This window comes from Hyalella azteca, unplaced genomic scaffold (genome assembly GCF_000764305.2).
Source record: "Hyalella azteca isolate HAZT.00-mixed unplaced genomic scaffold, Hazt_2.0.2 contig15682, whole genome shotgun sequence".
Taxonomy (NCBI): Eukaryota; Metazoa; Arthropoda; class Malacostraca; order Amphipoda; family Hyalellidae; genus Hyalella; species Hyalella azteca.
In genome coordinates this window covers 1,847-15,958 of record NW_025945524.1, presented here as the reverse complement: position 1 = coordinate 15,958, position 14,112 = coordinate 1,847, and the positions used below count along the sequence as shown (strand labels likewise).

General features: G+C 37.2%; 1 protein-coding gene across 2 annotated transcripts; it reads right to left on the bottom strand.

Annotated features, from left to right (window-relative positions):
• LOC108678495 lies at positions 1-10,507 on the bottom strand (the record flags this gene model as incomplete). Of its 2 annotated transcripts, none has more annotated exon segments than XM_047884600.1 (11): positions 1-1,261; positions 1,865-2,046; positions 3,733-3,834; positions 4,028-4,151; positions 5,147-5,415; positions 5,704-5,855; positions 6,085-6,221; positions 7,792-7,909; positions 8,499-8,743; positions 9,695-9,819; positions 10,462-10,507. In XM_047884600.1, coding segments are annotated over 11 exon segments (1,735 nt in total), but the record flags the coding sequence as incomplete, so codon positions are not given.
• Between the last annotated feature and the right edge of the window lie 3,605 nt (positions 10,508-14,112).

Sequence of the window (14,112 nt, the reverse complement as noted above, 5' to 3'; positions counted from 1 at the left end):
ATGTAGCGCCGCCACCGCTACATGTAGCGCGTTACTGCCCACCTCTGGTTGTGATTAACGACAAAGTTGAGCACTTGATATTTACGCAATGATGGGCCGCGTTCACCTCATCTTCAGAAGTGCTTAGTATGTTTTAGAGGATTCAACTCAATAAATGTTAGCATAGTTACAAACTCGTACGACGACTTGAAGGCGGCTCAAGGAGAAGAACACAACCTTGGCCGTCATACCATGGGGCCGTCGGTTAAAAGTTCAAACAAGAAGGTTGAATACATGAACCTAAATTGTTGATACATGTACATGTCTATTGGATGACATGACAAGAGGAGCTCGTCAACTGGGAGAAATGTGCAAAAATATCTTTAGATTAATAAATTTTGGTTGAAATAACGTAAAATTAACAAAACTGCTATTGTTTCTCCGAAGAGAGGGGAAAAAAGTTGCAATAAATATTGCTAGGTGAATAACGCAAAGAAAAAAAATAGGTAAAACAACACGTGTCCACGTAATTGCAGTTAAAGCTATAACTAGATACACTTAAGATTAGGTGCATAACTAACTACTGAGGAGGACTATAGAATACAAGTCTGACTTGCGGTGCCTGTGAAGTACTAAGAAGCGTTCGAGTCGGAGTTGCACACATAGAACGTTGGAGTTAGTTCAGAGTATCGTCTTGATTAAGGCACAAAATACAATGATATTGATGATGATGTTCAAAACCGCCAATACTGTTAATTGTAAGAAACTCTTAAACGCTCTACAGGAGAAATTATAGAGCAAGATCGACAGATGATTCAAGGCCTGACAACTGACACGATTAAAGGTTAATTTATCCAAGAATGGGGCTGACTAAACGAATTATGATCGACCTGATGCTTCAGAGTCAAAACTGCCAAAACTAAGCGTGATCTAAGCGAACAATTCACGCGACAACCGCAGTAATTTCATCGTTAACAGCTTCGTACTGTAAAGCTATAAACTATATAATAGCTCATCGCTATTTAAATAAAAATGATAACATCGTATTTATGCATGTAAGCACAAACTCTTGATTATTACGAGAGGATCTGCGAAGGTCGCGTGGTGGGTGTAGTTGACCTGCAGCACGAGGGGCTCGTCGTGGTCGAGACACTGTGAGGGGAAACTGAACCTGCTCTCGGCCAGCGCCTTCCTGCGCAGCTCAGCGAGCTCCTGGGCCGTGGCGAGATCCACGGTCACCTCAGGGGCGCTGATCTCGACCAGCTGAACGTGGGCCACGAGCCTGCAGGGCACCACACATTAGGGGGTTGTTTGGGGCAGCGGCACGGTGGGTACCGGCCAGGTAAAGCTTGTCACAGGCGGGCAAATTTGAAGAGTGTGGGGAAACAATTTGGTCGGTGACAGCTTTATCTGGACACGATAAAAGTACTGAAGTAGCATGTGTGAAAGTAGAACGAACCGCGACTGGAAAATGAAATTAAATCTTGGCATGATTTGCGTGACTAATTTTGAAAGAGCGAGAATACCATTTGAAAATAGTTGCGAGGAAATGCATGAAAATCTCACGAATCTGAAAAGCTAGAATTTACATTTCGAGAAACAGCAATGGAGTGTGCTCTAAACGGTGTTTTGTGTTTTACAAATAGTTTTATGATATAAATACACACGATAAAATCTTTTCATTGCCCAATCTATTTCTATTTATTATTCACGAATTTTACTTTGAAGACCATCGTTTTATAATTCTGTGTGTGCGTGTTACAGGTATGTCCATTGATCACCCATCTCATTTGAAGGCTGAACAACGAAAAACGTGGCCGCTAAGTAACTAACCACTCCTGCATTAGAGTTCACACAAATATGCAAGGACAAGAGATAGCCTCACAGTTTCAGCTGAGCCACCGAGAATTTCTCGCTGTTGACAAAGACTCGCTGCAGGTTGGGCATTCGTATGATGCTCTTGTACGAGCCATCGTCTAGACCATCCCGGACTACACTGAGCGTCAGGGACTTCACTGACGGCGGCGCCAGCGAAAAGTCAACACTGAGGACTTTTTCCTCAGCGCCCTTTTGAGGAGAAAAATAAATATTTTCAGAAGATAAAAATGGAAAGCAATTAACTAGCAGCCAAACTAAGTATTCAAGACTTTATGTCATGAACGAAATGTTTGGATGGACATCTAAAATATTTCAATAAAGTTAAACGACATCAAACCCTCATCAAGCTAAGTTTCATAACGTGCAATACGGAAACTTCATTTAATACCGTCTTTCTCATACGAAATCAAACTATTGCACTGTCCTAAACGAAACAGCGTTGTTTGCGTGAAATGATATATGATACTTTTATAGGGTGCCGATGAGTGTTAGTAAAGAATGGAAATTTTTTTCAATCTAATGAAACAGGCCTGAATAATTTTATAGGCACAACCATTTGTCTGCGGATTCATTGACCGTAATCAATGTTATTTGTGCCTGCAGGACTAATGACGAGAGTTACCAGTCTTTAAAACACTTTGTCAACCACTACATAATCATTCGTCAGCTTTGTTTAACACCAAAAGGCCTAATAACGCAAGTTACTAGGCCATTTGGGGCTAATAGGATTTTTCAGAATTCATCAGGTTCAAGATTTTTACACCAGTGGAAGACTGAACAGGGCCGTTTAGAGCACAAATCTCCTGAAGGAATAATAGCATTAGTGTCAAAATGACTGATAAGCCTGTATTTTCAAGGTGAATAGTACTATTTGCGCAAATGATTGATGCACTGCAAGTCCAATAACGACATCCGGACAAAAAACTTCTGTCTTGCCTCTAGTCGAGAGGAATCACCATTGCAGGCCGTTTCATGATAAATTTCCAATTGCGTGCACGAAAACCATTGCACCCTAAGCAATTCTGAAGGAAACTAACTTGCCTAGACTTATTTACACGTCCTCGATCGAGGATATGCTAAATAATTGAGATTAAGGTTCCCTAAAATTATGTCCGGTTCACCCGTGAAGTTTTCCGTCCCAGGGTTCAATTCCCAATCATCGCTGGTTTGCGGGTTTCTGAAGAAGTCAATCGGCAGATTTTAACAGCCCACGGAAATTGATCGGCAGTTATGATGTGTGGTTCATTAACACTTAAGACAATGGGAACTTACAAACAATTGCAATATTAATACTTCAATTCCCCATCGTGGATTTCACCATCGCGGCCGGAGCTGGAACGTAACACCGGTGATAGTGAAGGATTACTGTAATAAAAATTGATAGTTCATGCTATTCAAAGCTAGTTGATGTTCCCACGAACACTTCATCATTACGAAATCATAAGGAAACTAACTTGCCTAGACTCATTTACACGTCCTCGATCGAGGATATGCTAAATAATTGAGATTAAGGTTCCCTAAAATTATGTCCGGTTCACCCGTGAAGTTTTCCGTCCCAGGGAAACGGTGTGCAAACTTCAAGAATTTTAATAGTGATGTTGAGCAGTTAGCAGCTTCTGTTACTAAACCTTGAAAGCAAATGGTTTAAACAAGAAAAAATTATTCATATATCACATAAAAACATAAAAGGGAATATCAAAGTTAGAACACGTTCATATGGAAAAGAAATCTGAGAGGCAACCCATGAAGTTGAGATATCTGAAATCTTCAATGAAAGTGAATATAGTCAAAAGAAAATATCAATTAGGTTTTTAACTGAAAGGTCCTTAATTCAGTTCGTTAGCAATTTCAGTCCTACTTGGACTCGCAACTCACACATTCTTCTAAAAACTCGATGTGGAAGTCTTCGAGGTCAGGCAGAGCGCTCTTGAGAAGATCATCAATATTTTCGTGGCGACTTGCAATAAAATGTAGCACCTGGGAAAACAAAAAGCTGTTTTGCCACACAAATAAACCATAAAAGGATAAACTAACAATTACATAAGAGGAATAGTTGATCAGCATTCGTGATTTCGACTTAGCAGACGAATCTTAGTAATCACGTATCAGACAGTATTCCACTCAAGAGTCTCTGCCAATAAAGTCTTGTAATCTTGCGATAATTTCCTACCTTCAAGTTTTTGAATGACTTGAAATTGGGAGGCCCAGATAAGCACCAGAAACGAAGTTGGAGTTGGGTCAGCGCAGGACACTTGCGTGCCATGGAGAAAAGACGTGCCCACTGCGAAATTCCCCTGCACGCCAAGTTTGCACAGTAAACACAACATCAGATTGCACGTCAACTACAAGAAAGATCATTCAAATAATTTTCGTGCTGATTTACCCATGGAAATTAAATGCTTGATTAAACTTTACTCATCTTCAGAGCAAGGAACAATTTAGGAAACATGAACTAATATATACTAGGAGCATTTTCAAAACAATTTAGAAATGATGCTAGCACACACATGTATTTCTGTCATTCATTGATCATTGTTGCAATAATATCAAAATTAAAATCAATTTGCCTCATTTTACAAATCAAACCAATCAAACCCATACAAAGTCCCAAAAGGAGTCATAGAATTTGAAACAAGAACCAACACCAGGGTCACGGCAATAAACTACAATAACTGCGCTGCAACTTCTCCACGCGACAACATTTCTTCTCGCTTCGAATCACCGACATGTGGAACAGCCTCCCCGATTACATCGTTGACGCTACGAGTATGAACGCTTTCAAGAACAGATTAGACAAAGCTATGGAAAATATATGTTCAGACCTGAAATGCCTAGCAACCTACGGACCTGGTGATAAGTACAGTTGCTATCTCAAACCAACGTAAGGTAAGAAAATTTCTGGTAAAAAGGCCGGTCTTTAGATCTCCTGTGAATCAAGTCACGAAAAGTACAAGAATCGGCAACAGGCCACGGATCTATTTATTCAGTGTCGACACTTCTATTCTATGATATACACTAAAATTTATTGCCAGAGAAACTGCCTTTATGCATTATAAAGAATATATCTGATTAAAGATAGAACTTCCATTCAGATCAACCTTGCTCTAGATATTCAACCCATCACGTAATATATTCAGTTTAAACCGCAAGCTTGCTCATCATCCGAGTCATTCATGAGGAGTATCAACAACTGAACTTTCATCCATGCCAACTGCTAGTTACGTTCCTCTACCCTGTTTTTCCTTCAGTCCGTTTTTTCTGAACCTGCTACCTGACATTTGACTCTTGCCTCAATCTTGGCGGGTCGTCGTAAAACATGCGGAATGTCGTGAGGCGAGAGTTGAATTGGAAGTCCGGAAAGTTTCTATTTGCTCCTGAGGACCATCCTGAGAACCATGAGCCGATTGAGGCAACGTTGTGGATCCCGATTTCTCGCAGAGGAGCTTGTATCATCAGTAGACCATTGATGTTAAACTTCTTCAGTCCGCATAGCCGCAACACCTCAAGGCATTTGCATTCCTTCAAGTCTCGAAGCAATTCGTCAGGACTGAATCTGCCCTGTAAAAATATTCTTTCATTAATTTAAAATTCGAAGAGTCGCAACCTAATTTTAGCAACCTAATTCTTCAGCAATTAGAACAAATTTCTTCGATAAAATATTGCAGTAGTTTATGCCATAAAAAGAGAGAAATAAATAAATCATTTTATGCAGAAGCCCCCAAACTGTCAGCAGATCAACTTAAAAAAACATTTAAGAAACAAAAAAGCAGACCGACACAAGCAGATCAACACAAGCTAAAGATGATATGATATTGATATATTTGGACAATGCACTATTGCTACGACCCAGCATTGACAACTCAGCCATCCGAGTCTCACTGTAAGACTGAAAGTTTTAAGTTTTGAGCAGAGCGAGAAGATGGTCTTCATAGAGGTGTAGTGCTCCCTCGATTCCGAGAACACCAATCGTAGATCCTCCAAGTTCACAGCAAGTCGACCTAAAATTGAAAAATATCAGCATTTTTAGTTGTTTAGACAGACTCATAAGTCGTAGACAAACTAAACTTTTGAAAGTTTAACATATTTTTATCCAAATAAAACAATCAAATGAATTGCAATAAAAAAGAATCTTAACTTTAGTGATGGTTTTGTAACCATAATTTGTAACTAAATATTGTAGCTTATGGGTCTGATTTGGAAGAAGCAGGGACAAATTTAAGTGCGTACCTATAGCAGCAAATACGTTGACATCAAAGATGCACGTATCCTCATTGAGTCTTAGAGTTGTGAGGTGGTTAGAGTTCATGATAAGCATCTTGTAGGTGCAAAGCTTGAGGTCCTGCGTGAGCTGGGCTGGCGACTTGCTGAAATGCAGAGCAAACATGGCTACACCAACACACTATTATTACAAAAGAATGCAACTTTAGTGTCAAGCAAACATACGAGAGAAAGAGTGGATGAAATCGTATCCTACTAAAAGTAAACTCAAGTCCAAACCTTGCATTATATATAACAGATGAAAAAAGATAAAGGAAAAAAGTATATTAATGAATATCAAAAAATAAATGCAATTAATGAAAAATAAATAGTAGAATATTCAACCCTTTCACGGGCAAGCATTGAGGTACAGGAGGTTTAAATGCCACTAAAAGAATTTATTAAAGGCAGTCACGACAAGAAATATTTTATTTATAATTAGAATTTAGTTTAAGTAAATGAAAATTTAAGAAAAATTTATAACATCAAATTTAATTGAATTCAATCAAGTTACCTTAAACAATTAAAAATGTATCACTACTTCCACCTTTTACCAAAATTTCGGAAAGAACGTCAATTTCATTGTCAGAGTCAAAACTTTCATTTTAATGCTCATATTTTAATTTTGGGCATGATAGGTGGTGATGCTATGCATGGAACGGATCGATGGTCAGATAATTAGTGATTGACTGAGGCATGATAAGCAAGCCTCAAATACAAACAGGAAGCCGTGGTGGGTCTCTTTGTGGGGTAATTTTAGGTGACCATTTATGGTAGCTTGCCCGTGAAAAGGTTAAAAAGCGTTTCAGTTATTAAGCTGTTTCACATAAGAATTCAAAAATACAGCAGGTATTATCGCGAATTTCACAAATCGTTCATAAACCTACAAGAGGCGGGAGGTCTTAAGCGGCCAGCCCACAAAAGCTGGCAAGAGAGAAGCAGAGTTAGAATATCAAAGAGACAAAGAAATATGATGGGACAAGTGAGCAGAAACAGAAACCAAGGCACTCGTACAAGAGGCCACTCACACGGGACGTCGGCCTCCCGCACGAGAGAGAGAGAGAAATGATGACACTAGATTGCTTTAATCGCATACAACAGACGATAGAGCTGGTCTCCGAAACGTTTTCAATAGAGATATGCTAAATTTTTGTGGTTTTCTTCGCTTCTAAATTTCTAGAGATAGAGAAATGTTAGTGATCCTGCATATGTGATGACAACCCCATAACTGAGAGCCACAGTCATATATCGCAAGCTCTGTGGTGGGTCACCCAGGAATGCCTGCAGAAATGTGAAATCCAATAGGACTTCTGACCAGTAAAGGCACATGTCCAATATGAGGTGTGTCATCATGAAAGAACAAAATTCCTTCCATGTAGTGGCAGTCGTGCCACAACACAATCACTTGCATGTAGTGGCAGTCATACAACAGCACCATCACTTCGATTTATTATCAGTCTGCTTATATCGCAAGTTCACACGGAATTTAAAAACAAAGAAAACCCCAAGCAAATTCACCATATCAATATTGAAAACGTTTCGGAGTCCAGCTCCACCATCAGTTCGAAAAACTAAAAATGAATAAAATCATATTATTATATCAAAATTCTAAGACAGACATAAAACCTGAACAAGACCTAACATTATATCACTTCCATTTAAGGACAGCCAACCCACTTGCGGTCTTTGGAGAGGTTGGAACAAGCACTTCGCCAGGCGCAGGTGTCATTGAAGAAGTCTATGATGCTATTCTGGCCCAGTTCGCTGTAAACCAGCGACTGAAAACGCCGACACACTGCGAGATTGTTATAGCTTATTATTATTAAAATGGCTAATACTAATCATTATGTAATAACTTGCTCCTTCCTGTTTAGCTGCAGGAAGTCTAGAGGAAACTCGAGACAGACAGAAAGCAAGTGAAAGCAAATCACGGACCAGGCAATAAGTCCAGCAGCTATCTCAATCTATCGTCAGCTATGGAAAGATCGGGTTCCAAAGGCCGGATCCCTTGTGAATCAAGTCACGAAAAGTTCAAGAATCTGCAACAGGCCATGGGCCTATTTCTTCAACGCCGACACTTCTATTCTATTCTTAAGTGAAAACTGGTTTACGTTCAATGGATTGTAGTACAACGTAAAAAAAGTCAACAGAAAAAAACATTAAAAATTTGCAATAGATACATCTGACAGCAGCATTTAAAATTGTTTGCTCCTGGTTCTCTTTGTTATTGTATATCCAAATTTACATATTCTATAAAAATGTATTATGTAAAACAGTCTTCCCTCAATACCAAGTCTAAGTAAGTCAAGTTATAACAATAAATGGATCGATTAAAATGACTGCTGAGAAACAGCCTGAGCAGGGGTTTCATTTACACAACTTACCTGCTTCAAGCATCAGTTTTTCAGCAAAATTCAAATATTTCATGATATGAAGTAAGACGTCATCATTGATGACATGAAGTGTAGGCAGTCCACTGCGTGCAGGGCTCAAGTCAAACTCTTCACTGGACAGCACATGAGGCTTGTAGTGCTCTGAGGAGGGTCGTGCTGTGTCCGAGTCGTAACATTGCCTTACAACTATTTCCTTTTTCGGCTGCGGGTACGTTGCACAATGATCCGTCAAAATTCTGAAAAACAAGTATTTGCAATAAACTTTAAATTAAATGAACATCTTATCAAGTAAAACAATGAAAGTTTCCCAGTATAATGTTTTTAATGCCATCTTGGAACATTATCTATCCTTGTGATCAGTGTCTTAGAATCAATATACAAGGAATCTCATAGCTTCCAGAATATAACTATTTCTTGCTTAAATTCATTTTTATATACCTCATAATTTACCTAACTTCCATAATTTTCCTGTTTGCAATTATCAGAAGTGGCTGAGAAAAGCCTATCAGTGAAATGAGGGTGCAAGTAGAACAAGTAACAAGAAAAGGTCAGCCAAATGCAGTAAGTCAGTAAGGCAAGGCAAATCTGTTGTTGCACTCCAATGTATTAATAACATGTAATATTTAGAACAAAGAAAGGTGCTAAATACAATAATTCCTTGCATTTGGAAATTTACTGAAAATAAGAGCAAATTGGAGTGGATATTGCAGCCATCACATCAGAATAAATGCACTTTCTAGTAAGACATCAAGACAATCTCTTGATGCTTCTCCACTTCCAAGAAAACCACTCTAGTATGAACCAAATCTAAAGTCTTCCCAACACTAATGCAGAAAAACTTCTTATATTGCAATGAATTTATCAAACCTTATCATTGATGCTTAGAATTCTGGCAGAATTGAAAAAGGCATTACATTCAAACCCAAGCTAGATGAATTAGTAATGGCATCAGAAAAGGTAATTGGGAAAATTGAAGTCTATTCTAGCATTCGTATAGAATTAACACTTCAAGGCCATATACATAACATAACATAACATAACATAACATAACATAACACATACCCTTTGTCAGCAGATGTAAATATGACACCAATATTTTAGCAGGACAGAGAGGCAAGTTGGAAATTGCTGTAGTTGCTCACAACATCAAATATACATGATATGTTCATTAGGATTTTTCAACTCACATATCACTTTCGTACCAGCAGAGAGGAACAATGATGGCTGAGGAAGACTTCATGCCAAGCTTCCTCTTCAGGGTGATGCAGTCTTTTCTAACATGAAACTTCTTTGCTACCTCTTCTTTAGAAACCTGATATTCAAATTCAAATGATAATCAAAAGATGAAGGTGCAAAGAAAAAACATTAGTGAAAACATTATTGTTAAGCTATAAAAAAAAACAAATTGAAATGTATTACCGTTGCTGTAATTGTAGGTAAAAAGTTAGTTAAAGGTAGTCAGGTGTAGACTTTGGCACAAAATACTATGGTCATGAGCACATATTAATCAAGTGCCTACTCAATTATCTATAAACAAAAGTCATAAGACCTCAAAAATTTTTTATGCCATGTGAACAGGAGAAAATCACATTTTGAAGATTTTCTGCAAAATCTTACCATTTCTGATAACTTGAAATTTTCAAACAAATGATTCTCAACTACAGCTACAATAGACTTTTTAGAACGCCAATGTGTTACACAACATATTGTTAGCTGCATCATTTCAAAACTGAAACTCTGAGGCAAACTAATATAAATGCAAGAGATACATGATTTATTACAGGAACAATACCAGCAAGATCAATAAATGCTACATATTAGGACTGAAGAAAAGGGAAATGGCACAATGTTTTGCCATTAAGAATACAATTGAAGGAGATAAACTGATTAACAGTTAATATGAAGTTGGCTGATAAAGACTGACAGGAGGCTAAACATTTAGGAGTTAGCTTACCAATAGAGGTAAATTCACTGCACATAATGTCAAGGGTGCAATTTGACACATGAGGCGTGGAAATTCACCTGCTCAACAAGGAAAATGAATTAATGAATAGCTAATTCATGGTAGAATTGCGATGAGCCAACTAACTTCTTATGTAATCACGCTTATATTCTAACATTTATCTTCTCCTTCATAAAAAAACAGCTTCAAAAATAAGCAAAGGTTCATTTTTAGTAACTGCCATGCAATTAGGTTGAATAGGGTAACATGGGGCAGTGGACCCCCCACTTTTTTTAACTAAATTTTTGATGAAGTTTTAATAATTTAATTGATACGAGGCACTTCTTTATTTTGTTTAAAGATACAACTAGTGAGGAATCTGTGGTGAGAATTAGATTTTGTTTTATAGATGATAAAACACTTTACAGTTCAAAATAATAAAAATCTAATCAGAAATATTACATTCATTCATTTATTAACAACTCGAAAAATCATATCCTTAACTTGACAAAAAAAATATTCTTAGCTAAAAAAACTACAACTGACATCAAAAAATATTTCCTTGACATAGAAGTATATATCCTTGACTTGAAAAATATATAGGTACTTTCCATGAAAAATTCATCCTTGACATGAAAAAATGTATCCATGACTAGAAAAAATATGCTGTCAAATGGGACAATAAGGGACGGGCAGGGCAAATCGGGACAGTCGTCCCACATTTTGTAGAAATGTAGCAGCTTAACTAATCAAAATATTGCAAAACTAAAAATAGTGGTGTAAAGATAAACATTTTTACTTTCTATGTAGCAAAGAGCAAGTTAAGAAAACATACATTTACTACTAAAAAATCCATGAAAAAGTGTGAAAAGTGAGATTTTGGAAAAATACCTCTGATAAGCTCTGTATCAAAAGAAATATTGGCAGCAAAAATTTATTTACATAAAAGTTGCACACAGGTGTTGGTTTATAACTGTGATTGACAAAATTTACGTATCTCACTCCAAAAAATGGCGGCCATTTCCGCAAGATGGGGAAATAAGGGACACCCCCCCTGGGGTAATAAGGGACACCCCCAAAGACAAGTTTACAGTAGAACCTATATTAGCAAAGGCTTCAGTTAACAAAAAAATCAATCAACAGCAAAAGAATTTTGATTACATTTACCTCACGCAGCAAAAAAATGTCACTTGTCGAAAAATAAATGCATCATTGGTCGTGCATCAAAATCGTGCATAGAATGTCATAGATGAAATTGTGCGCTGGGCAACATGGAATAAAAGTAATTAGCCTAAACTATGATTTTTTCTCCAAAAAATATAATGGTGGTCACTAAAATATTCCTTTCTGTATCAGGTATGTTTTACAATCTTTTATTGTTAAAATGAATTCACTTGACCCAATTAAAATGGAGTGAAATAATAAGCCATCCTATGTATAGGCTTACAGATACAGAAAAATGCTTTATGGCTGCTGCTATGAAGTTTGCAGTGGACAAGGTCATTGTAAATACTTGATGGCATGTTCATGGATAGGGTAATGTCACTTCAATAATATGGTAATGTATGGATATGGTAATATCAAATCAATAAAGGAAAAGCAAGTAAAAATCACAGAAAACAGCATTTATTCTACATCTACATCCTCTACAAAGGAGGAAGAGGTGGACTTCAGAGTACTGATAGTAATGGATGAGTCCACTTTGCATCAGGGTTGGTGATTTTTTTGATTTTTTTAAAAAAATCGAAAAAATCAAAAATCAATGATTTTTTTTATTTTTTCATGATTTTTTTGATTTATTTGATTTTTTTGATTTTTTCAGCTTTTTTGTCTTTTTGAGGTGTTATTTTTTATTTTGCAATTAGCCTACTAACAATAACAGTATATGGATCATAATGGATGGCCAAAAAGGGCACTTATTACCTTAAATAATGACCAACAGGCCAAGGTGGTGTTTACCACTTAGGGATTTTTGGGTAAACAATTATTGATAAGTCTATTCATTAGCTTTGTAAAGTTTGTATGGAGCAAGGTAATGAGCTAAATATTGACCATTTAACTGGCTTCAATATACAAAAACACTTCAGAAATGCAGATCTCCCAAACATTGAAGAGTCCCATAACAGATAGGTAGCTGATAGCACAGTGCCCAACACTATCAATAGATCTACTAGTTTTATGTCCTATTAATCTACCAGACTCTACCTTCTATCGCACTTACTAGTAGTCTAGTAGTGACTGAGTGACTGACTGCACTGTTCCCATTTAATTCAGACCAATAAACCAATACTAAACATAAACTGAACGATAACCAAACAAATCTCATACGACTTGAAACGAGACTTTAAGTTATTGGGTGTTTGGGTCATTAGGCTTGGGTGTTTGGGTCATTAGGCCAATTGGGTGTTTGGGTCATTAGGCTTGGTCCAAGTTCAAAGTTTTATTAAAGTAGAACAGTAGAACAGCAGAACAGAGCAGAGGAGAGAAGTTCTCCAAGAGCAAGAACACAAGCGGCTGTCTTCAGTAAGGATCAACGAATGGCCAAACCGTAAAACAAGTCCTTCCAATACTTTGGTCGATCACTTCAATAATATGGTAATGTATGGATATGGTAATATCAAATCAATAAAGGAAAAGCAAGTAAAAATCACAGAAAACAGCATTTATTCTACATCCTCTACAAAGGAGGAAGAGGTGGACTTCAGAGTACTGATAGTAATGGATGAGTCCACTTTGCATGCTGCAAATGTTTTAAAATTAAGTTTTATTCCAAGTGTCCCGGATTACTCCATTCCCATGGGTAATTTGTGAGACTTATTTTGAGTCTGGCACCTTACAAATAGATTATGGAATTTTTTGGAGATGCCAGAAGATAGCTCTCGCAAAGAGCTTAAAAATGAGCCCAATCTTGTTTATGAAATGTTTCATGATAAGGAATTTCAACAAAATATGCTCAAAACTGTCCATTATTACCCCGGTTGATGGTATTTACTTGACCAGAAAAAAATTTGTTCCAGTTTAGTCTATAATTGAGATATTAGGTGCAAAATATTTGTACTTACTCCTGATTTCAGCCAACGCCATAAAAACTCAAACTTTTGGTTTATTGATGCTGGCTGAAATCAACTTTGGCAACAAACTTTACTAGTGACAAGAGTTAACAACTCGTGCCAAACTTGATTGAGGAATGCAAATACTCATATTGTGCCACTCCATAAAATTCTTCAGCCAATCCTTGCCAGCCTTTTTTTTTTTTGCTTGTTGAATGGGCAATTTTCATTTTGTCACTCAGCAACACAGATTGCACTTCTCCTCACATCTGCACATGTCAGATCAAACATCCTTTTTTGTTTATCTTTAATGGGTGTAGCTATTGCTACTTCCGCATCTTCAGGAATGTGCTTCTAGAATCTTCCTAAATAAAGAATTCCAGGTTGATTCACCTTGCTGTCTTGGTGCCGACATAACGTTTACTGGGTAATATGTCATTCCTAATTTCCTCCAAGATATTCTGGGGTTCAATTTGAGAATAGTTGGCTAAATTGGTCTTCCTTTTATAGTAGAGCATCATGTTGTAAAGGTGAAAGAAAGATAATGGGTCATAAATATGAGTAATTAGAAAATAGAATCTCTGCTGCCTTGAGACAGCAAATCAAAAAATCA